Source organism: Bombina bombina, chromosome 4 (genome assembly GCF_027579735.1).
Source record: "Bombina bombina isolate aBomBom1 chromosome 4, aBomBom1.pri, whole genome shotgun sequence".
NCBI lineage: Eukaryota > Metazoa > Chordata > Amphibia > Anura > Bombinatoridae > Bombina > Bombina bombina.
The window spans coordinates 428,751,127-428,777,039 of record NC_069502.1 but is presented as its reverse complement, the minus strand read 5'-3'; the positions used below and the strand labels follow the sequence as shown (position 1 = coordinate 428,777,039).

At 41.8% G+C, this 25,913-nt stretch overlaps 1 protein-coding gene across 3 annotated transcripts in view; it reads left to right on the top strand.

Annotated features, from left to right (window-relative positions):
- Nucleotides 1-25,913, top strand: part of LPP (LIM domain containing preferred translocation partner in lipoma) — a 725,513-nt gene that overhangs the window by 560,021 nt on the left and 139,579 nt on the right. For all 3 annotated transcript variants that reach the window (XM_053710250.1, XM_053710253.1, XM_053710252.1), the window contains exon 6: nucleotides 20,536-20,705. In XM_053710250.1, the coding sequence (XP_053566225.1) occupies nucleotides 20,536-20,705 (170 nt within the window). The remainder of the gene's footprint in view (nucleotides 1-20,535; nucleotides 20,706-25,913) is intronic.

Below are 25,913 nucleotides of genomic sequence, written 5' to 3'. Positions count from 1 at the left end.
TTTCTGATGAGGATCTATCTGGTTCAGAAGATTCTGCCTCAGATATTGACACTGATAAATCTTCATATTTATTTAAGATGGAGTTTATTCATTCTTTACTTAAAGTAGTGTTAGTTGCATTAGATATGGAGGAGTCTAGTCCTCTTGATACTAAATCTACTAAGCGTTTAAATTCGGTTTTCAAACCTCATGTAGTTATTCCTGAAGTTTTTCCAGTTCCTGATGCTATTTCAGAAGTAATTTCTAGGGAATGGAATAGTCTGGGTACTTCATTTACTCCTTCTCAAAGGTTTAAGAAATTGTACCCTGTACCATCTGATAGATTAGAATTTTGGGATAAAATCCCTAAAGTTGATGGGGCTATTTCTACTCTTGCTAAACGTACTACTATTCCTACGGCAGATAGTACTTTCTTTAAAGATCCTTTAGACAGGAAGATTGAATCCTTTCTAAGGAGAGCTTATTTATATTCAGGTAATCTTCTTAGACCTGCTATTTCTTTGGCTGATGTTGCTGCAGCTTTCACTTTCTGGTTGGAGGCTTTAGCGCAACAAGTGTCAGACCATAATGCTTATAGCATTGTTAAACTTCTTCAACATGCTAATAACTTTATCTGTGATGCCATTTTTGATATCATTAGAATTGATGTCAGATATATGTCTTTAGCTATCTTAGCTAGAAGAGCTTTATGGCTTAAATCTTGGAATGCAGATATGACTTCTAAGTCAACTTTGCTTTCTCTTTCTTTCCAAGGTAATAAATTATTTGGTTCACAGTTGGATTCTATTATTTCAACTGTTACTGGGGGGAAAGAAACCTTTTTGCTTTAGGACAAAAAATCTAAAGGTAAATACAGGGCTGCTAATTGTTTTCGTTCCTTTCGTCAGAATAAAGAACAGAAGCCTGACCCTTCCCCTAAAGGAACGGTTTCCGTTTGGAAACCTTCTCCAGTCTGGAATAAATCCAAGCCTTTTAGAAAGTCAAAACCAGCTCCTAAATCCGCATGAAGGTGCGGCCCTCATTCCAGCACAGCTGGTAGGGGGCAGGTTACGATTTTTCAAAGATATTTGGATCAATTCGATTCACAGTCTTTGGATTCAGAACATTGTTTCTCAAGGATACAGAATAGGTTTCAAGATAAGACCTCCTGTGAGAAGATTTTTTTCTCTCTCGCATTCAAGTAAACCCAGTGAAGGCTCAGGCATTTCTGAAATGTGTTTCAGATCTAGAGTTGGCTGGGGTAATTGTACCAGTTCCAGTTCTGGAACAGGGTCTGGGGTTTTACTCAAATCTATTCATTGTACCAAAGAAGGAGAATTCCTTCAGACCAGTTCTGGATCTAAAAATATTGAATCGTTATGTAAGAATACCAACATTCAAAATGGTGACTATAAGGACTATTCTGCCTTTTGTTCAGCAAGGGCATTATATGTCCACAATAGATTTACAGGATGCATATCTTCATATTCCAATTCATCCAGATCACTATCAGTTTCTGAGATTCTCTTTTCTAGACAAGCATTACCAGTTTGTTGCGCTTCCGTTTGGCCTAGCAACAGCTCCAAGGATCTTTTCAAAGGTTCTTGGTGCCCTTCTCTCTGTCATCAGAGAACAGGGTATTGCGGTATTTCCTTATTTGGACGATATCTTGGTACTTGCTTAGTCTTTACATTCTGCACAATCTCATACGAATCAACTTGTGTTGTTTCTTCAAAAACATGGTTGGAGGATCAATTTACCAAAGAGTTCTTTGATTCCTCAGACAAAGGTAACCTTTTTGGGCTTTCAAATAGATTCAGTGTCCATGACTTTGTCTCTAACAGAAAAGAGACGTCTGAAGTTGGTTTCAGCTTGTCAAAACCTTCAGTCGCAGTCATTCCCTTCGGTAGCTTTTTGCATGGAAATTCTAGGTCTCATGACTGCTGCATCGGACGCGATCCCCTTTGCTCGTTTTCACATGAGACCTCTTCAGCTTTGTATGCTGAACCAGTGGTGCAAGGATTATACAAGGATATCTCAAATAATATCCTTAAATGCCAATGTTCGATCTTCTCTGACTTGGTGGTTGGATCACCATCGTTTAATTCAAGGGGCCTCTTTTGTTCGTCCAACCTGGACTGTGATCTCAACAGATGCGAGTCTTTCAGGTTGGGGAGCTGTATGGGGATCTTTGACAGCGCAGGGGGTTTGGGAATCTCAGGAGGCGAGATTACCAATCAACATTTTGGAACTCCGTGCGATTTTCAGAGCTCTTCAGTTCTGGCCTCTTCTGAAGAGGGAATCGTTTATTTGTTTTCAGACGGACAATGTCACAACCGTGGCGTATGTCAATCATCAAGGTGGGACTCACAGTCCTCAAGCTATGAAAGAAGTATCTCGGATACTTGTATGGGCGGAATCCAGCTCTTGTCTAATTTCTGCGGTTCACATCCCAGGTGTAGACAATTGGGAATTGGATTATCTCAGTCGCCAGACGTTACATCCGGGCAAATGGTCTCTTCACCCAGAGGTATTTCTTCAGATTGTTCAAATCTGGGGACTTCCAGAAATAGATCTGATGGCCTCTCATCTAAACAAACTTCCCAGGTATCTGTCCAGATCCAGGGATCCTCAGGCGGAAGCAGTGGACGCATTGTCGCTTCCTTGGAATTATCATCCTGCCTATATATTTCCGCCTCTAGTTCTTCTTCCAAGAGTGATTTCCAAAATTCTAATGGAACGTTCGTTTGTACTGCTGGTGGCTCCAGCATGGCCTCACAGGTTTTGGTATGCGGATCTCATTCGGATGGCCAGTTGCCAACCTTGGACACTTCCGTTAAGACCAGATCTTCTATCTCAAGGCCCATTTTTCCATCAGGATCTCAAATCATTAAATTTGAAGGTATGGAAATTGAACGCTTGATTCTTAGTCATAGAGGTTTCTCTGACTCATTAATTAATACTATGTTACAGGCTCGTAAATCTGTGTCTAGGAAGATTTATTATCGAGTCTGGAAGTCTTAAATTTCTTGGTGTTCTTCTCATAAGTTCTCCTGGCATTCTTTTAGAATTCCTAGAATTTTACAGTTTCTTCAGGATGGTTTGGATAAAGGTTTATCTGCATGTTCTTTGAAAGGACAGATCTCTGCTCTTTCTGTTCTTTTTCACAGAAAGATTGCTAATCTTCCTGATTTTCTTTGTTTTGTACAGGCTTTGGTTCGTATCAAGCCTGTCATTAAGTCTATCTCTCCTCCTTGAAGTCTTAATTTGAACCTATGCATTCTCTGGATATTCAATTACTTTCTTGGAAAGTTTTGTTCCTTTTGGCCATCTCTTCTGCTAGAAGAGTTTCTGAGTTATCTGCTCTTTCTTGTGAATCTCCTTTTCTGATTTTTCATCAGGATAAGGCGGTGTTGCGGACTTCATTTCAATTTTTACCTAAGTTTGTGAATTCTAACAACATTAGTAGGGAAATTGTTGTCCCTTCATTGTGCCCTGATCCTAAGAATTCGAAGGAGAGATCTTTACATTCTTTGGATGTAGTAAGAGCTTTGAAATATTATGTTGAAGCTACTAAAGATTTTAGAAAGACTTCTAGTCTATTTGTTATCTTTTCTCTTTCCAGAAAAGGTCAGAAAGCTTCTGCCATTTCTTTGGCATCTTGGTTAAAGTCTTTGATTCATCATGCTTATGTGGAGTCGGGTAAGTCCCCGCCTCAAAGGATTACGGCTCATTCTACTAGGTCAGTTTCTACTTCCTGGGCTTTTAGGAATGAAGCTTCTGTTGATCAGATTTGCAGCGCAGCAGCTTGGTCTTCTTTGCATACTTTTACTAAATTCTACCATTTTGATGTTTTCTCTTCTTCTGAAGCAGTTTTTGGTAGAAAAGTACTTCAGGCAGCTGTTTCAGTTTGATTCTTCTGCTTATAATTTCAGTTTTTTTCATTATTAAGATTAAAACTTTTGATTTGGGTTGTGGATTATTTTTTCAGCGGAATCGGCTGTCTTTATTTTATCCCTCCCTCTCTAGTGACTCTTGCGTGGGAGTTCCACATCTTGGGTATCTGCTATCCCATACGTCACTAGCTCATGGACTCTTGCTAATTACATGAAAGAAAACATAATTTATGTAAGAACTTACCTGATAAATTCATTTCTTTCATATTAGCAAGAGTCCATGAGACCCACCCTTTTTGTGGTGGTTATGATTTTTTTGTATAAAGCACAATTATTCCAAATTCCTTATTTTTGATGCTTTTGCTCCTTTCTTATCACCCCACTTCTTGGCTATTCGTTAAACTGAATTGTGGGTGTGGTGAGGGGTGTATTTATAGGCATTTTGAGGTTTGGGAAACTTTGCCCCTCCTGGTAGGAATGTATATCCCATACGTCACTAGCTCATGGACTCTTGCCAATATGAAAGAAATTAATTTATCAGGTAAGTTCTTACATAAATTGTGTTTTTTTTCTCTTAATTTTTAAACAATATTGCTTTCATATAATGATGAGAGTCCATAGGAAATCCATAACATGTGGAATATAATTCCCACCACTAGGAGGAGGCCAATAACTGACACAAGAACTTTAATTCCTCCCATCTCGCTTCAGTTTTGTTCTTGGCCTCCCAGGAGTGAGGTTGAAGATATTGATGTTCCATCTAGGGATAGACCAATATAGTTTTTTCAGTGCCAATACCGATTATTGACCTCCTATCAGGCCGATAACAGGGGCCAATATTCTGTTTTGAAAAAACCAACACAATTTCTACACAAATCTGGTATAAACTGAATATGCTTATTAAAATTTTAAACATTAAAAGTAAACAACTGGGAAAAATAAAGTGCTTGAAAATTAACTTATTAAATTGCTTCCAAAAACAAAGAAAAATGGCATAAATGCCTTTTAAACTGCACACTGATATAAAATTAAATTTAAGTCACTACCTCAAAGCTAGACACTACACGATTTCTTCAGTACACCCAGTTAAGTAGAAAAACATTATAGTGTAGACAGCATAACATTTTAGCATGTTCTTCTGTTAAACTGCTTCTGTTTTTTCTCCTACATTGGTGTATCCGGTCCACGGCTTCATTGTTACTTATATATTCTCAATCCCTACAGGAAGTGGCAAAGAAAGCACACAGCAAAGCTGTCCATATAGCTCCCCTCAGGCTCCGCCCCCCAGTCACTCTCTTTGCCGCTCTAACTAGTAGCATCTCCCCGGGGGTGGTAAAGAGTATGTGGTGTTAGTTGTAGTTTTTTATTTCTTCTATCAAGAGTTTGTTATTTTAAAATAGTGCCGGCTTGTACTATTTACTCTGCAGCAGAAAGTGAAGAAGATTTCTGCTAAGAGGACTATGATTTTAGCACCAGTAACTAAAATCCATTGCTGTTCCCACGCAGGACTGTTGAAACCAGATAACATCAGTTGGGGGGAACAGTTTGCAGGCTTAACTGCTTCAGGTATGATCAGTCATTTTTCTAACAATACCCAGTAATGCTAGAAGACTGTCAGAAATTCCCTCTGGGATAGGTAAGCCATTGTTATTAGATTCAGCAATAAAAGGATGGCTTATTTTAAGGGCTTATGCTGGTTGACACTATTGTGGGCTAATCGATTGCTTTTTAGCAAGTTTTCAACTTAAATAGGTGTTTTTTTTATCAACTTAAAACACTTTTGGGGATTAATTTGCGCCTGGCACTTAGTTGGACACCTAATCTAGTCAGAAAGGCCCCTCCACTCTGGTATGCAGAGGAAGGAAGCCTCATTTTCGCGCCTCAATTGTTAACTTGTTTTGACTAGCCAGTTCATGCAGCTTCACGTGGGGAGTCCGGAGGCATCAGGAAGGGCTCCAGGGAGGCTTATATTCTTACCAAAATAACCCTAAGGAAGGTCAATGCCACAGGGCAAGCTGTGGCAGAGTACTGTAGTGTGTTAACCGGTTAACTGCTGTTATTAGCTCCGGTTTGGGCATTAAGGGGTTAATTGGTCTGAAAATTTGTGTGCAACCTTTTCAAAGCATTATGACACTGTGGTGAAAATTTCATAAAAATCGGATGTGTTTTTGATGGTTTTTTGATGTTTCAGTAATAAAGTGTGCACTTTTATTATTTAAAGAGACAGTAACGTTTTTGTCAAAAATAAATTTTATTGCATTGAAGTTACTTTTAAGTCTGTTAAACATGTCTGAACCTTCAGATAGCCTATGTTATCTATGTTCAAAGGCCAAGGTGGTTCCCCCATTAAATTTATGTGTGAAATGTGCTATAGCATCCAAACAGCTTAAGGACCGTACAGTTACACTTAAAGATATAGCCCAAGATGATTCTTTAGCTGAAGGGTGTGAAGATAGCTCGCTATCCTCCCCTTCTGTGTCAACACCAGCTATGCCCGCGCAAGCAATGCCCAGTACATCTAACGCACCAATTGCGATTACTATGCAACAGTTAGCGGCAGTAATGGATAATTCTCTCTCAGCATTTTTATCCAAACTGCCAGCTTTTCCTAGGAAGCGTGATTGCTCAGTTTTAAACACAGAAAATGAGCAAGCTGACGCAGAGGATAATTTATCTGTAGTGCCCTCATATCAATCTGACTTGGCGGTGAGGGAGGGCCTGTCTGAGGGAGAAATTTCTGACACACGGAAAGTTTCTCAGCAGGCAGAGCCTGATGCCATAGCATTTAAATTTAAGCTAGAACACCTCCGCGCCCTACTTAAGGAGGTCCTAGCTACACTTGATGATTGTGATCCTTTGGTGATCCCTGAAAAATTGTGTAAAATGGACAAATTCTTAGAGGTCCCAGTACACACTGATGCATTTCCGATACCTAAGAGGGTCCCTAAGGTAGAGGGGGCAGTTTCAACGCTAGCTAAGCGCACGACTATACCACTAGAAGACTGTTGCGCTTTCAAAGATCCTATGGATAAAAAATTAGAAGGTTTACTTAAGAAAATCTTTGTTCAACAGGGTTTTCTTCTTCAACCAATTTCTTGCATTATTCCTGTAACCACTGCAGCGGCTTTTTGGTTTGAGGAACTAGAAAACTTGCTCCAAAAGGAGACTTCTTATGATGAAGTCATGGACAGAATTCACGCCCTGAAGTTGGCTAATTCTTTCATTACAGACGCCGCTTTCCAGTTAGCTAAATTAGCGGTGAAAAATTCTGGTTTTGCAATTGTGGCGCGCAGATCGCTTTGGTTAAAGTCTTGGTCGGCGGATGTGTCGTCCAAAACAAAATTACTTAATATTCCTTTCAAGGGTAAGACCCTATTTGGGCCAGAGTTGAAGGAAATTATTTCAGATATCACTGGGGGAAAGGGCCATGCCCTTCCACAGGATAGACCTTTCAAGGCTAAAAATAAGTCTAATTTTCGTTCCTTTCGCAATTTCAGGAACGGACCGACTTCCACCTCTACAGCCACTAGGCAAGCGGGTAACGCATCCCAGCCCAAACCAGCATGGAAGCCATTGCAAGGCTGGAACAAGGGCAAACAGGCCAAGAAGCCTGCTGCTGCTACCAAGACAGCATGAAGGGGTAGCCCCCGATCCGGGACCGGATCTAATAGGGGGCAGACTTTCTCTCTTTGCTCATGCTTGCGCAAGAGATGTTCCGGACCCCTGGGCACTAGAAATTGTTTCTCAGGGGTATCTTCTAGAGTTCAAGGACCTTCCTCCAAGGGGAAGGTTCCACATGTCTCGCTTATCTTTAGACCAGATAAAGAGACAGGCATTCTTACGTTGCGTAGAAGACCTATTAAAGATGGGAGTGATACACCCAGTTCCAACAGCGGAACAAGGACTGGGTTTTTACTCAAACCTGTTTGTAGTTCCCAAAAAAAAAAAGGAACTTTCAGGCCAATTCTGGACTTAAAAATTCTAAACAAATTCCTCAGAGTTCCATCATTCAAAATGGAAACCATTCGGACAATTTTACCAACGATCCAGGAGGGTCAATACATGACTACCGGGGACTTAAAGGATGCGTACCTGTATATTCCTATCCATAAAGATCACCATCAGTTCCTGAGGTTCGCCTTTCTGGACAAACATTACCAGTTCATGGCTCTTCCGTTCGGTTTAGCCACTGCTCCCAGAATTTTCACAAAGGTGCTAGGGTCCCTTCTAGCGGTGCTAAGGCCGAGGGGCATTGCAGTAGCACCTTACCTAGACGACATTCTAATACAAGCGTCGTCCCTTCCCAAAGCAAGGGCTCATACAGACATTGTTTTAGCCTTTCTCAGATCTCACGGGTGGAAGGTGAACATAGAAAAAAGTTCCCTGTCCCCGTCCACAAGGGTTCCCTTTCTGGGAACAATAATAGACTCCGTAGAAATGAAGATCTTTCTGACAGAGGTCAGGAAGTTAAAGCTTCTGAACGCTTGTCGAGTTCTTCAATCCATTCCTCAGCCCTCCATAGCTCAGTGCATGGAGGTAATAGGACTAATGGTTGCGGCAATGGACGTGGTTCCTTTTGCTCGAATTCATTTAAGACCATTGCAACTGTGCATGCTCAAACAGTGGAATGGGGATTATGCAGACTTGTCTCCCCAGATTCAAATGGACCAGAAAACCAGAGATTCACTCCTCTGGTGGCTGTCTCTAGATCACCTGTCTCAGGGAATGAGTTTCCGCAGACTGGAGTGGATCATCGTCACGACCGACGCCAGTCTTTTGGGCTGGGGCGCGGTCTGGGAGTCCCTGAAGGCTCAGGATCTATGGTCTCGGGAAGAATCTCTTCTCCCGATAAACATATTGGAATTGAGAGCGATATTCAATGCGCTCCAGGCATGGCCTCAACTAGCGGAGGCCAGATTCATCAAATTTCAGTCGGACAACATGATGACTGTAGCGTACATCAATCATCAGGGGGGAACGAAGAGTTCCCTGGCGATGAGAGAGGTATCCAAGATCATCAAATGGGCAGAGAATCGCTCCTGCCATCTATCAGCAATTCACATCCCAGGAGTGGACAACTGGGAAGCGGATTATCTGAGTCGTCAGACTTTCCATCCGGGGGAGTGGGAACTTCACCCGGAGGTTTTTGCCCAGTTAACTCAACTATGGGGCATTCCGGATCTGGATCTGATGGCGTCACGTCAGAACTCAAAAGTTCCATGTTACGGGTCCAGGTCCAGGGATCCCAAGGCGACACTGGTAGATGCCTTAGCAGCGCCTTGGTCGTTCAATCTAGCTTATGTCTTTCCACCGTTTCCTCTTCTCCCACGGCTAGTAGCCAGGATCAAACAGGAGAAGGCTTCTGTAGGACCTGGTATGCAGACCTGGTGAATATGTCATCGGTTCCACCATGGAAGCTACCTTTGAGGCAGGACCTTCTAATTCAAGGTCCATTCGTACATCCAAACCTAGTCTCTCTGCAACTGACTGCTTGGAGATTGAACGCTTGATTCTAGCTAAGCGTGGGTTTTCGGATTCAGTTATAGATACCCTGATTCAGGCTAGAAAGCCTGTCACTAGGAAAATTTACCATAAGATATGGCGGAAATATCTTTGTTGGTGCGAATCCAAGGGTTACTCATGGAGTAAGATTAGGATTCCAAGGATTTTAGCTTTTCTCCAAGAAGGATTGGAGAAAGGTTTGTCAGCTAGTTCCTTAAAAGAACAGATATCAGCTCTGTCTGTTTTGTTACACAAATGTCTGGCAGCAATGCCAGATGTTCAGGAGTTTGTGCAGGCTTTAGTCAGAATCAAGCCTGTCTACAGACCTGTGGCTCCTCCATGGAGTCTAAATCTAGTTCTTTCAGTTCTTCAGGGGGTTCTGTTTGAACCTCTACATTCCATAGATATTAAGTTACTATCTTGGAAAGTTTTGTTTTTGGTTGCTATCTCTTCCGCTAGAAGAGTTTCTGAATTGTCTGCTTTGCAGTGTAATTCACCCTATCTGGTGTTTCATACAGATAAGGTCGTTTTACGTACCAAACCTGGTTTTCTTCCAAAAGTGGTTTCCAATAAGAATATTAACCAGGAAATAGTTGTTCATTCTCTGTGTCCTAACCCAGCTTCTAACAAGGAACGTCTGTTACACAATCTCGATGTGGTTCGTGCTTTGAAGTTTTACCTAAAAGCAACTAAAGATTTCAGACAAACTTCGTCCTTGTTTGTCGTCTATTCTGGTAAGAGGAGAGGTCAAAAGGCGACTGCGACCTCTCTGTCTTTCTGGCTGAAAAGCATCATCCGGTTGGCTTATGAGACTGCTGGAAGGCAGCCTCCTGAACGAATTACAGCTCACTCTACTAGAGCTGTGGCTTCCACTTGGGCTTTCAAGAATGAGGCTTCTGTTGAACAGATCTGTAAGGCAGCAACTTGGTCTTCACTGCATACATTTGCCAAATTTTACAAATTTGATACTTTTGCTTCTTCGGAGGCTATTTTTGGAAGAAAGGTTTTGCAAGCAGTGGTGCCTTCCGTTTAGGTTACCTGACTTGTTCCCTCCCTTCATCCGTGTCCTAAAGCTTTGGTATTGGTTCCCACAATCAAGGATGAAGCCGTGGACCGGATACACCAATGTAGGAGAAAACAGAATTTATGTTTACCTGATAAATTTCTTTCTCCTACAGTGTATCCGGTCCATGGCCCACCCTGGCATTTTAGTCAGGTTTAAATTTATTTTTATAAACTACAGTCACCACTGCACCCTATGGTTCTCCTTTTTCTCCTAACTGTCGGTCGAATGACTGGGGGGGCGGAGCCTGAGGGGAGCTATATGGACAGCTTTGCTGTGTGCTCTCTTTGCCACTTCCTGTAGGGATTGAGAATATCCCACAAGTAAGGATGAAGCCGTGGACCGGATACACCGTAGGAGAAAGAAATTTATCAGGTAAACATAAATTCTGTTTTTCATATATTGCTGCCACTTCACTAAAACCACGCTTACTTGGTACACTTTACAGATAAGGGTTAAAAGTAAAGAAACAAAAATATATATATATACTGCCACTTGACAGACAGAAAGGACATGCTGGAATATCAGTGCTAGATTTATTTATTTGCTTTAATTTTTAATATGCTCATTTATTTACTGGATTTCAAATACCTTCTCTGGTACTGAGGAGTGGACTATAAGTTTCTTTATTATGTCACTTATGGGCAGTTTTATACATGTGTAACAGCGCCACATAATGGTCAGAGCATTGTTATCCACTGCTAGAGAATATTGATACTAGTCTCCTATACTGCATATCTTTTTACTCAAGGTTTGTTGTGCACATTTAATTGATGTGCCCAAACTATAATTTTTTTAAATGTTTTTTTCTATTCCCATGAAAGGGGAAAATAAAATATTTAAATTAAAAAATCCTCAAATATAGCAGTTTTAGTGAAATGTTTTGCAAATGTGTAAAATGTATCAAAATCCAACAAATAATGTTCTATTTGTGACAGCAATTAGCAAATGGATTGATTTTATGTATTGCTGACCCCTATGAGCAAATCAAAAGTAATTTAGCTCTATGTACTTCAGGGAAACTATGTAGCTTTAAGTGCCACTTAACAAACACATTTTCCATTTCACAAATCATATATGTTTGTTTATACAAGTCCATCCTGCCATTGGTGGTATGGTAGTTGGTAACTGAGCTCCCAGGAACACCTGGGCTTGGACTCTTTTTTTTTTTTTTTTTTTCTTTTTTTTTTTTTTTTATCAGTGCTATTTATTATTAGATGCTATCTCCAGCTTATATGTGCTATAGATGATTTGTGTCACTTAAAACTACATAATTTGCCTGAATTACACAGAGCTAAATTTCTTTTGATTTGCTCCATATCGGTAAGTTTCTGGCTGATACCGATATTTCAGAAATTAAAAATATCTGCCATAAAAATTGGCCACTCCGAAATATCGGTCTATCTCTAGTTTCATCTACTTACGCATTATTTTATGGGAGCTCAGAGCAATGTGAGACCCATTATCCCTGACACATCATTCAGGAAAAAGCAGAAAATGGACTTCCACAGATGGGGCACAGAAATACCAGGTTATGTGCCTAGTACTTCCCTATAGGATTTCAGTCATAACTACCCTCAGGTGTTGTGGGGATTTGTCCCTCAGCCTCCTCCTGTGGGATCATGGGTATTTCCTCTCTTATGCTCTGCTGTTACCTTTACAGCACTGGATGGGTTTTCTACTGGACACACCATCTTAGGAATGCTGGGAAGATTCAGTAGAGTGGGTGTTTTTCCAGGTAAGTACAATGCACTCACATAGCCCACAGGCTATGAAGATACATAGTCTTGGATTTTATAGCCAGGGGACTGCATAATACCTCACACTGAGTATTTTCAGTGTAAGATATGACTGGTTATGCGACACAGAGGTTTAATTGACTCCTACTGCACCCCCTTACACTCTACTGTGGATTGGGGTAGTTTTTCATTTAATTTTACTTTATTATTGATCATTTTATTTGGGCGATTTATCTCTCTAAGGGATTTTTGTGTGCTGCTTGTCACTTCTGTAGTAGTTTTCTGCAAGATTGTGAGTGGTTTTCCTTTTATTTAGAGTGTTTATGGAGCAGTTTTTCTTTTCTCCTGCTTTTTATCTCCCAACTGTTTTTAATTGGTTTGAAGATAGGCTACAGGGAAGCACTCTCTTTCTGGGAACAATGGTGGGAGCTCAATTTGTTCTTCCCGCTCAGTTTGCTGCTTTTATCTTCCTCCCTTGGTCTGTTATAGTCAGCTGGTGTTTGGACTGTGCCACCTATTTGCTCTGCCCTCTAGCACAGATGGTGGGAGTAAGTCACCTATTGTAAAATCTTTAAGTGTTTATTTCCCCAGGGGGCTCTTCACCTAGCTTAGAGTTTTTGTTGCCGAATGTGCAGCTACAGGTGGCTACGCTGCTACAGTAATCTTGCATTTCCAGATCAGCACTCGTTTCAGACTTTTTATGTCTTTTGCACATGGATATCAGTGCTAAATTGTCATATAGTTTTTTTTTCTATATATGGTTGATATAACTGTCTGTTATTATACCCTCATGTTTGTGTCTTTAGGTATTGTCTGTTTTCATGCAGCATATTTAATCTGTCCCCTCATCTCTCTGATCCACTAGAGGGTAGATTTTTTTATCATGTTTTTTAATATTGTACTTATATTGCAATGGAGCTATTTCAACTCTGACAAGGCATACTTTTTTGTGATTCTGATCTAGATTCTATTATTAAGACTGTAAGGAGCCTTTCTCCCTCAAGACAAGTAGTCAAAGGGTAGGAATAGGCCAGGAAACTGGTTTTGTACTTTTCAATCTTCAAGAGATCAAAAGTCTACCTCCTCTTATAAGTCAGAGCCCTCCTTACCCGACTTGAAACCTGGTTCTTTTTTGACTAAAATTGAGCACTACAAGAAGTTCAACTGAAATTCCAAATCTGCATGAAAATGTGGCCCCCAAACCAGAATCTGTTCTGGTAGGTGGCAGGTTGAGTCCTTCATTCAGTCCAGGACCCTTGGGTTTAAAGCATCTCCCAAGGTTACAGAATAGGTATTCTATTCAGGCCTCCTCAAGGACAATTCCATCGGTCTTACATCCCCCCAAAAAAGGAGCTGGAGTATAAGGGGGTTAATTACTCCACTACCTGTCACTCAACCGGGACAAGGTTTTCCTTCTTAATACAGGGAGAGACCACAGCTGCATTAATTATTTGTGGGAATACTGAACCTGGCCACCAGGAGGAGGCAAAGACACCCCAGCCAAAGTAATTCTTTGCCTTTTGTCACAGGAGGTTGGCAGAGAAGTGTCAGAAGATTTCAGGAGTAGTTCCTTATAGAGGGTAGTACCCTTCGGGATGGGACTGGAGTTTTAAGTAGTCTTGTCAGCCTCTCAGTGAGAGCATTGATGAAAGTTAGAGTCTGGAGATGCAGGGAGAGTCTTTCTGCAAAACCATCCAGACTCATATTAACAGCTCCTAAGCAATCAGCGTTGACGAGTTTCACTGTCTGCCTTTCTTCACTCAAGTCCATGTCAGAAGCGCTGCTGCGATCTGTCAAACTTGAAGGAGCGTGTTTCTGTTCCACAGCATAGAGTCCAGTATGATCGTTTCATTTTTCATACATATGTGGACGATAGAAGACAGGATCACAGTGGGACTCCTTTTATCTATAAGGAATCAAGGGCTAATATCCCCTGAGGTGGATTATTGAACATTGGGGTTGTTTAATCATGTTTGTTATGTGATTTTGACTGCTTTGTGTGTAAGACGTTTGGGCACATAGGCTGATACGGAACATACAGGTTATTTATTTTTATTATATTGAGAGCTACACAGTTTTATTAAGCTGGTGCGCTTTTTCCTTAGCCGGGACAGTCCTGCATGACGCACCGGGTGACCGGGTATGGTCACCTTCCCCCCCCCCCCATTTCCTATTCCTGACCTTGTGTCTGCATAGGAGGTGGTGAGTGTCTCAGCCATTGGGTTTATAAGGTGGCATGTTTGTTTTTTTCTATAATTAGACAAATTATGGAGGATTCTGATCATTTAGAGGGGTATCCCTCTAATACTGAATTTGATACCTGTGTATATTTTGAGGAGGCTCGGGTACTCCAGCCCTCTCAATTATGTTCTGTATGCCGCAAAATCATCAGCCAATGTTGAGATGTTAGAGATCACTGAGCCGTCCGCCTCTGAGGATTCCTCGTCCCGTAAGGGGTGCTCCCTAGAATCTTCTGTTCCTACACATGCAGTTTCCCCGTGTACCGCTGCTCCTTCGCCTGAAGGTGCCTTTTTTCCACCAGAGGTTACTGTACAGTTCTGCATGGCCATCTCTACAGCCTTAGCGACTTTGTCTCTTCCTGCTACGTGCAAGAGAAGGGTTAATCCATGCACTCCTGCCCAGGGTCCATGGTGTAAATTGACGATTGTATCCTATCGGTCATCTGGGGATGCGGTTCCCTCTAAGGCTTCGGAGGTAGGGCCTCAAGGGTCGGAGTCTGTTGATTTGATTCCTCCGACTGAAGAGGATTTAGCATTTAGATTTAAAACGGCACGCCTGTGCTTGCTTTTGAGAGTTTTGGCAATGTTAGAGACTCCTAGTACTGATCTGTCAGTCGAATCTCTGTCCTCCAAATCAGATAGCAATCTTGATTAGACGAGTGGAGAAGAATGGAGTTCCTATTCTTTTCTCTTCTACACATTTTATTTTTAGAATCCCAGTCCAGAGCTCTACAAGGGAGTTTGTGTTGTAGGACAGGCAAGACCTGTTTTTTTGCACATTCCTTTTTGGCTATCACTTTTTGTGCGCTTGCCTATTTTCTTTTATATCCTGTTAGGATAGTTTTTTGTTTGAGCTCTTGGTTGTTGTAGAAACTCTTTTTAGGAAGACGTTTCGTCTTATGGGCTGTTTGAAGCTGAAAACTTCGGTTTTCAATATTTCTGGAGTTTTCCTATTGAAGCGTCTCAATTCAGTTTGAGGTGATGGTTTCCTCAACATTTTCGAATCAGATTTACGTCATGGACTGTAAGTAGTCTCCTAGCAGAAGCTTGGAATTTACAAATTTTTGGTTTAGTCCTCAAATTGCACTGGCAGATATGTCGGTTAAGTTTACTCTTTCATTCTTCTCGAGAAAAGGAGTTGGTTCTAGCTATTCCAGGCCAGACTGAGCAGATCCATTTAACCTTGATGACAGAATGGACCTGTTTTAGGTTCTATCTTGTATGGACGTCCTGCATTTCTGGGCAGTTTTTCTTCTTTTGTCTTGTCTTTCGACAGAGAGAAAGAGGTTTATTTTCGGGTGTCTTTTGGAGTACCTTTGCAGTGTGAGAATATTTTCATTACACTGTTTGTTTCAGGGTCCAGTACAGGGAGGGGTCTCCCGTCCTATTTGGATTCCAGGGTACTCAAGCAGTGCTTGATTTGTCTCCTTTTTGGGGAGAATATAAGTTCTCTCCTCCGGGTTTGGTTCGGAAGCACTGCAGGTTCACTGTCTTTCCTTTTTTCTTCCTCTGGGGGTATTATCTAGTTCCTTTTAGACCGTCTCTCCCAGTAATCTCATTTCTGATCTGTTTGAGATCTGGGGTTTATTGGACAGTGTCCTGATTACAGTAACAGATCGTTCCCGTGGCTTGACGATGCTGGTTGATTTACCGTAGTATCGTCTGATAGAAGTCTTTTAGGGACTTTTTTGTCTTTTTTGATCCTCAGAGATGGATCTAGGCCAGAGTTTCTCTGGTGAAGGCGCCAGGTTGGATCCCTGGATATTAATTTAGCCTTCCTAGCCAGGTAGACTTTACCTTAAGGTTAGCCCATCGCTAGCTCGGTGTTGGGGGGGGGGGGGGGTGATGACTTGTCTTGGGGTCCTTTTTGGACTTCAACCCCGTGTGCCAGGCCTCATCCCATCTGAGGTTCGGTGTAGGTTGAGGCAGTGCAGTGGAGATGTTTTGAATCTGTCTTTGCAGATTTTCATGGACTACTGGTTGAGAGAATAGTTCTCTTGTCTTTGTCAAGATCTCCCTATCCTGTGGGACATTTTTCTTATCTCCGGGGTAGTTTGGACTTTGGTCGCAGCTCGTCAGGTTGGTGAGGGCGTACCTAAAGGGGCCAGGATCTCCGGAGGTTTTCCTCCCATTGATATGTTGGATTCTGCTCTAAGGGTCTAGTCTACTGGGTTTGTCCCTGTGTAGGGATCTAGTCAGTCTTATTTTTGCTGACTTGGATCTCCTTCTGAGATCGAGAGTCTCCCTAGCGTTGGGGGGTTGCATTTCGAATTTGGTGGTGGGCAGGGCCTACTGTGGCTCGCCGTCAGCTTTTTGGGACGAATTTGATCTAGAGAGATCTTTTTGTTATCTGAATTTCAACTGGAAGGGGACACCGAACAAGAATCTTTGGATGTTTGTCTTTATTCCGTTCTACCCATTATGGCTCGTGGTTCAGAATCTTCAGGAAGAACTAATGCATACATTAGCAGTGCCTTGGAGGTTCATTACCTTTTTCCCTTTTTCTGCCATATTACTCTTGCCTTGAGTGGTGGCTCGAATCTAGAGGGGTAGGCGTCAGTGATTCTGACTGCTCCTTTGAGGCCGCATAAATCTTGGTTCACGATTTCGAGGTTTGGGCTCCATGAAGTTTGTCCTTGTTGCAGGGATCTGCTGGAAAAGGGTCGCTTTTTGCTTCATCGAATCTTTGTTCTCTGCAACAGGTAGAGAGAAGTCTCTTAGTCTTAGCTGATGAGACAGGTTTTCTGAAAGGTTATGGTCCTCTCCTTGTAGTGCGTAGCTGGTCCCTTGTCATCTATCTCAGGTGTGGAGGACCCCTTCGGCTGGGAAGTACGTGGTTTATCCTGGCACTCTATTGGGCCTGCAAGGACTCTTTCTTTCCTCCAGGTTGATCTGGAGAAGGGCCTCTTAGCTAAGTTCCTTGTTGGGACAGTGTTGGCACTGTCTGATTTTTTTTTTTTTTTTTTTGTCTGGCTCCAGATGCTCGTTGAGTTTCTGGACGTACAGTTTTTTACTAGAACGTTGACTGTGGTCAGGCAGGTGTGTAGTTCGGATGATCCTTCTTGGGGTTTGGACTTTGCTCTTATAGTCTTGCATCGGGGCTACCTTTTGTACCTATGCATGATGTTGTCTCTAGGTTATCTTAGAGTCGTCCTACGTCTTTTCTTACTTCTGCGGGCAGAAGTCCCTGAGTTACGGCCTTGCTTTGCGTTCCTCCTTTTTGGGTGTTCCACGATAGTAGCCTGTTCTGCGGACTTATTTAGGATTTCTCCTAAGGTTGTGTCATATTGCATTTTCAGCTGAAGTTTTGGGTACATTTTTATCTCCTATTCCTTCTTTGTGAATGAAAGTTTTCTACTAGATATGGAGTAGTGCCTTAAGGATCTTTCTTCAGGCTATGTTAGAATAGGCAGTTTTCTCTGTTTATTATCTATTTGAGAAGCGTAGGGGTCAGAGGGCTCTTAGTCTTCCCTATCTTTTGAGTTGAGGAGTATCATCTGCTTGCATCATGACTCAGCGGGGCGCTAGCCTCCTCGGAGGTTTACGGCTCAGTCTTTTCAAGTAGTGACGTCCTCTTGGGCCTCTAATATGAGGCCTCTATGGTTCTTTTGGGTGGGCGTACTATTTGGCCTTCCTTAAATTCCTTTCAATATTTTATTGAGTTTTCTGTTTCGGTGAAGCAGCCTTCACGGGGAAAGGGTTTGCAGGCTGTGATGCCCTCAGATGGGGGCCGCCTCTCTTTTTGCCCTCCCGTTAGCATTCAGTGCCCACTGTAGCTTGGGTATAATTTTCCCACAAGTAATGAACGCAGCTGTGGACTCTCCCTGTATTAAGAAGGAAAACATAAATTATGCTTACCAGATAATTTAATTTTCTTCTTTACAGGGAGAGTCCACAGCTCCCGCCCGTGTTAAGCATAATTTATATTTTTTACTCCTATCTCTTCATTGTTAAAAAGAAGGAAGGGATTTTCAGTTCCATCTTGGACTTGAAATCTTTTAACAGATTTTAAAGGGTCCCTAGTTTCAAAATGAAAACAATTCACATAATTTTACCCTTAATCCAATATGGTCAATCATAAATATTTATGGCTTGCCTTCCTCAACAAACACTATTATGTTGCCCTTCATTTTGGTCTGGCCACAGCTCTGCACATCTTCGCAAAGGTGTTAGAAGCATTGTTAGCTGTAATCAGAGCCCAGGGCATATCAATTGCCCCTTATCTGGATGATATCCTTGTTTAGGCTCCTTCTCTGGCTTTAGCAGTATCTCATCCTCAAAAGCTTTTATCCTTTTTTCAGGATCACGGTTGGGTGATAAATGTTAGTATATGTGTCTATACTAATTTATAAATCTAATTTTATACAGGCTTTCATTAAGAACATCCTTTACTCTGTTCTGACAAGTGAAGTTATTGAGCTGACCACTGCTCCTTGCATCTTCACAAAGGTGTTGGGAGCTTTGTTGGTGTGATTCAGGAGTCAGTGCACATCCATTGCCCCTTTTCCTACTTTTTTCTACTAATTCTGAAACATAGCATTTTTCTGTTTCTGTTATTAACTCTCTGTTTCAGGCCATGAAACATGTGACCCAGAATATTTATGTTTAGATCAGGAAGGTATACTTCGAATGGTGTCTTTCCAAAATGTTTCCCTGGCATTCCTTTAGTATTCTTAGAATTACATAAGTTTCTTCAATATGGACTTGATAAAGGATTGTCTGTTTGTATCTTGAAGGGTTAAATTTCTGCTTTATCAGTTCTCTTTCACAAAAAGTTAACTAAGCTTCCAGATATTTGGACTTTTGGTGAGAATTAGACCAGTTGTGAAGCTTATTTCTCCTCATTGGAATCTCATTTAGTTCCCTTTAGTTCTTAAAGGTCCCCCTTTTCCACCTTTGCACTGCATAGATATAAAACTGTTATATTGGAAGGTTCTTTTTCTGCTAGCCATTTTTTCTGATAGGTAAGTCAGTCCTTCGTACTAAGTACAATTTTCTTCCTAAGTTTGTCTCTCTCAATTATATTAACCAAGAGATTGTTTTTCCTGGTTGTGTCCAGATTCTTCTTTTCTAAGGAATGGGTTTTTTTCTTTCACAATCTTGATATTTTTGCTTCTTCAGAAGTGTTTTTTGGCAGGAAAGTCCTTCTGGCGCAGTGTCCATCAAATAGGAACTGCCTTTGTTTGTCTGTCCCTTTCCTTAAAGGGACATTAAACACTTTGAGATGGTAATATAAAATGATAAACTGTATATATAAAACTCTGCAATTTACTTTCATTATTTATTTTGTCCCCTTTTCCTGTAATTACATTCTAAAATTGTGAGCAATTAAGTTCCTGTCCAAAATGGAAGTGCAGAACACTGTTATATTCCACACAGACATTGGCTGCACACTCTAGTGACCTATTTATAACTGTCCCTAATTGGCCACAACAGAGGAAAAGGTAACCTAAGTTACAACATGGCAACTCCTATTGTTTAATAGACACTGAAGCTTTACACTTATTTTGTCAATATTTAAGCAGCTAATGAAACTTAAAAAATACATCTACATGTTATTCTCTGACTAATCTTTTCTTTGAATGCATCATTCTATCATTTATTTAGTGTTTAATTTTCCTTTAACATGGTCTCTTAACTTGGGTATTAAATCCCTCATGTTATGGATTTCCTATGGACTCGCATCATCATATGAAAGAAAACAAAATTGATGCTTACCTGATAAAAAAATTTCTTTCGGGATAATGAAAGTCTATAGGCCCGCCCTCTTACGTTTTTGGGCTACAGTTCTAATTTGCACCTCTGTAGACCCTGCTTTTGTCTTTCCATCCTGTCAGTTTCCCTTTCTCTGCTCGGCTATACGTTAAACTGAGGATGGATGGGAGATGGGATTCATTAATGCTCTTGTATGGGTTCTTGGCCTCCTTCTAGTGGCGGACATTATATCCCAGATGTTATGGATTTTCTATGGACTCTCAACATCCCGAAAGAAAATAATTTATCAGGTAAGCTTAAATTTTGTTTTTCATACTAAAAAGCACAGGAATTAGACTGTTATTACGATTGAAAACAAGACATTTACATTTTACTTAGTCTATTTTTGTATTTATTCCTAGGTCGCTGCTCTCGCTGTGGAGAGAATGTTGTAGGTGAAGGTACTGGTTGCACAGCCATGGACCAAGTTTTCCACGTAGAATGTTTCACGTGCATGACCTGCAACAGCAAACTGCGAGGACAACCTTTCTATGCAGTGGAGAAGAAGGCTTTTTGTGAGCCCTGCTACATTGTAAGTGTATACACATGGAGTATTTCTTAAATGTTTGTGATTTGTACCATTACATTTCTACGTGCACTATTTTCTCTTGTAAGGTGTATCCAGTCCACGGATCATCCATTACTTGTGGGATATTCTCCTTCCCAACAGGAAGTTGCAAGAGGATCACCCACAGCAGAGCTGCTATATAGCTCCTCCCCTAACTGCCATACCCAGTCATTCTCTTGCAACTCTCAACAAGCATGGAGGTAGTAAGAGGAAAGTGGGGAAATGTAGCTGTTATCTTGCTTCAATCAAAAGTTTGTTATTTTTAAATGGTACCGGAGTTGTACTATTTTGTCTCAGGCAGAAAAATAGAAGAATCTGCCTGTGATTTCTATGATCTTAGCAGGTTGTAACTAAGATCCATTCCTGTTCTCACACATGACTGAAGAGAGAGGTAACTTCAGCGGGGGAATGGCGTGCAGGTTATCCTGCTATGAGGTATGTGCAGTTAAGATTTTTTCTAGAAGATGTGAATGCTAGAAAATGCTGCTGATACCAAATGTATGTAAGGTAAGCCTGAATACAGTGATTTAATAGTGACTGGTATCATGTTTACTTTCTGAGGTAATACTCTTTTATATTTACAATATAAAACGTTTGCTGGCATGTTTAAACGTTTTTATGTATACTTTGGTGATAAAACTTTAATGGGGCCTAGTTTTTTCCACATGGCTGGCTTAAATTTGCCTAGAAATAGTTTCCTAAGGCTTTCCACTGTGTTACTATGAGTGGGAGGGGCCTAATTTAGCGCTTTTTTGTGCAGTAACTTTTACAGTCAGACATTTAGCGTCCTCCAGGAGTCCCCTGAATGCTATAGGACATCTCTAAAGGGCTCTTAGGCTTTCCAAAATCGTTTGTTGGGGAAGGTAGGCCCACAGCAAGGCTGTGGCAGTTTGGTGTGACTGTTTAAAAAACGTCTATCATTTTTTTAATCCGTTTTTTGAACTAAGGGGTTAATCATCCATTTGCAAGTGGCTGCAATGCTCTGTTAGCTTATTATACACACTGTAAAAATTTCGTTTGATTTACTGCCTTTTTTCACTGTTTTTCAAATTCTGACAAAATTTGTTTCTCTTAAAGTGTTTCCAAGCTTGCTAGTCTCATTGCTAGTCTGTTTAAACATGTCTGACATAGAGGAAACTCCTTGTTCATTATGTTTAAAAGCCATTGTGGAACCCCCTCTTAGAATGTGTACCAAATGTACTGATTTCACTTTAAGCAATAAAGATCATATTATGTCTTTAAAAAATTTATCACCAGAGGAATCTGATGAGGGGGAAGTTATGCCGACTAACTCTCCCCACGTGTCAGATCCTTTGACTCACGCTCAAGGGACTCACGCTCAAATGGCGCCAAGTACATCTAGAGCGCCCATAGCGTTTACTTTACAAGACATGGCGGCAGTCATGGATAATACACTGTCAGCGGTATTAGCCAGACTACCTGAATTTAGAGGAAAGCGAGATAGCTCTAGAGTTAGACGAAATACAGAGCATACTGACGCTTTAAGAGCTATGTCTCATACTGCCTCACAATATGCAGAAGCTAAAGAAGGAGAGCTTCTTTCTGTGGGGGATGTTTCTGACTCGGGGAAGATGATGCAACCTGATTCTGATATCTCTACATTTAAATTTAAGCTTGAACACCTCCGCGTGTTACTCAGGGAGGTTTTAGCTGCTCTGAATGACTGTGATACAATTGCAGTGCCAGAGAAATTGTGTAGACTGGATAAATACTATGCAGTGCCGGTGTGCACTGCTGTTTTTCCAATACCTAAAAGGTTTACAGAAAGTATTACTAAAGAATGGGATAGACCAGGTGTGCCGTTCTTTCCCCCTACTATTTTTAGAAAAATGTTTCCAATAGACGCCACCACACGGGACTTATGGCAGACAGTTCCTAAGGTGGAGGGAGCAGTTTCTACTCTAGCAAAGCGTACTACTATCCCTGTCGAGGACAGTTGTGCTTTCTTAGATCCAATGGATAAAAAATTAGAGGGTTACTTTAAGAAAATGTTTATTCAACAAGGTTTTATCCTACAGCCCCTTGCATGCATTGCTCCTGTCACTGCTGCTGCGGCGGCGTTCTGGTTTGAGTCTCTGGAAGAGGCTTTACAGGTAGCGACTCCATTGGATGACATACTTGGCAAACTTAGGGCACTTAAGCTAGCCAATTCTTTTGTTTCTGATGCCATTGTTCATTTGACTAAACTAACGGCTAAGAATTCTGGTTTTCCTATCCAGGCGCGCAGAGCGCTATGGCTTAAATCATGGTCAGCTGACGTTACTTCAATGTCTAAGCTGCTTAACATTCCCTTCAAGGGGCAGACCCTATTCGGGCCTGGTTTGAAGGAGATTATTGCTGATATCACTGGAGGAAAAGGTCATGCCCTTCCTCAGGATAGGTCCAAATCAAGGGCCAAACAGTCTAATTTTCGTTCCTTTCGAAACTTCAAGGCAAGTGCGGCATCAACTTCCTCTAATGCAAAACAAGAGGGAACTTTTGCTCAGTCCAAGACGGTCTGGAGACCTAACCAGACCTGGAACAAGGGTAAGCAGGCCAAAAAGCCTGCTGCTGCCTCTAAGACAGCATGAAGGAACTGCCCCCTATCCGGTAACGGATCTAGTAGGGGGCAGACTTTCGCTCTTCGCCCAGGCGTGGGCAAGAGATGTCCAGGATCCCTGGGCGTTGGAAATTATATCTGAGGGATATCTTCTGGACTTCAAAGCTTCCCCCCCAAAAGGGAGATTTCACCTTTCTCAATTATCTGCAAACCAGATAAAGAGAGAGGCATTCTTACACTGTGTACAAGACCTCCTAGTTATGGGAGTGATCCATCCAGTTCCAAAGGAGGAACAGGGACAGGGATTTTACTGTTTGTGGTTCCCAAAAAAGAGGGAACCTTCAGACCAATTTTTGGATCTAAAGAACAAATTCCTCAGAGTTCCATCATTCAAGATGGAGACTATTCGTACCATCCTACCTATGATCCAGGAGAGTCAATACATGACTACAGTGGATTTAAAGGATGCTTATCTTCACATTCCGATACACAAAGATCATCATCAGTTTCTCAGGTTTGCCTTCCTAGACAGGCATTACCAGTTTGTAGCTCTTCCCTTTGGGTTAGCTACAGCCCCAAGAATTTTTACGATGGTTCTGGGGTCGCTTCTGGCAGTCCTAAGGCCGCGGGGCATAGCAGTGGCCCCTTATTTAGACGACATCCTGATTCAGGCGTCAAACTTCCAAGTTGCCAAGTCTCATACGGACATAGTGTTGTCATTTCTGAGGTCGCATGGGTGGAAGTTGAACGAGGAAAAGAGTTCTCTATCCCCCCTCACAAGAGTTTCCTTCCTAGGGACTCTGATAGATTCTGTAGAAATGAAAATTTACCTGACTAAGTCCAGGTTATCAAAACTTCTAAATTCCTGCCGTGTTCTTTATTCCATTCCTCGCCCTTCGGTGGCTCAGTGCATGGAAGTAATCGGCTTAATGGTAGCGGCAATGGACATAGTGCCGTTTGCACGGCTACATCTCAGACCGCTGCAACTCTGCATGCTCAGTCAGTGGAATGGGGATTACACAGATTTGTCCCCTCTACTAAATCTGGATCAAGAGACCAGGGATTCTCTTCTCTGGTGGCTATCTCGGGTCCATCTGTCCAAAGGTATGACCTTTCGCAGGCCAGATTGGACAATTGTAACAACAGATGCCAGCCTTCTAGGTTGGGGTGCAGTCTGGAACTCCCTGAAGGCTCAGGGATCGTGGACTCAGGAGGAGTCACTCCTTCCAATAAACATTCTGGAAATAAGAGCGATATTCAATGCTCTTCAGGCTTGGCCTCAGCTAGCGACAATGAGGTCATCAGATTTCAGTCAGACAACATCACGACTGTGGCTTACATCAACCATCAAGGGGGAACAAGGAGTTCCCTAGCAATGTTAGAAGTCTCAAAGATAATTCACTGGGCAGAGATTCACTCTTGCCACCTATCCGCTATCCATATCCCAGGTGTAGAGAACTGGGAGTTGGAACAGACTTTTCATCCGGGGGAGTGGGAACTCCATCCGGAGGTGTTTGCACAATTGGTTCATCATTGGGGCAAACCAGAACTGGATCTCATGGAGTCTCGCCAGAACGCCAAGCTTCCTTGTTACGGATCCAGGTCCAGGGACCCCAAGGCAACACTGATAGATGCTCTAGCAGCGCCTTGGTCCTTCAACCTGGCTTATGTGTTTCCACCGTTTCCTCTGCTCCCTCGTCTCATTGCCAAAATCAAGCAGGAGAGAGCATCAGTGATCTTGATAGCGCCTGCGTAGCCACGCAGGACTTGGTATGCAGATCTGGTGGACATGTCATCCTTTCCACCATGGACTCTGCCGTTGAGACAGGACCTTCTACTTCAAGGTCCTTTCAACCATCCAAATCTAATTTATCTGAGGCTGACTGCCTGGAGATTGAACGCTTGATTTTATCAAAGCGTGGTTTCTCCGAGTCAGTCATTGATACCTTAATTCAGGCACGAAAGCCTGTCACCAGGAAAATCTATCATAAGATATGGCGTAAATATCTTTATTGGTGTGAATCCAAGGGCTACTCATGTAGTAAGGTCAGGATTCCCAGGATATTATCTTTTCTCCAAGAAGGATTGGAGAAAGGATTGTCAGCTAGTTCCTTAAAGGGACAGATTTCTGCACTATCTATTCTTTTGCACAAGCGTCTGGCGGATGTCCCAGACGTTCAGGCATTTTGTCAGGCTTTAGTTAGAATCAAGCCTGTGTTAAAACATGTTGCTCCACCTTGGAGCTTAAATTTGGTTCTTAAAGTTCTTCAGGGGGTTCCGTTTGAACCTTTTCATTCCATAGATATCAAACTTTTATCTTGGAAAGTTCTTTTTTTGGTAGCTATTTCCTCGGCTTGTAGAGTTTCCGAGTTATCTGCCTTACAATGTGATTCTCCTTATCTGATCTTCCATGCAGATAAGGTAGTTCTGCGTACCAAACCTGGGTTTTTACCTAAGGTGGTATCTAATAAGAATATCAATCAAGAGATTGTTGTTCCGTCTTTGTGTCCTAATCCTTCTTCAAAGAAGGAACTTCTATTACACAATCTGGACGTGGTTCGTGCTTTAAAGTTTTACTTACAAGCTACTAAAGATTTTCGTCAAACATCTGC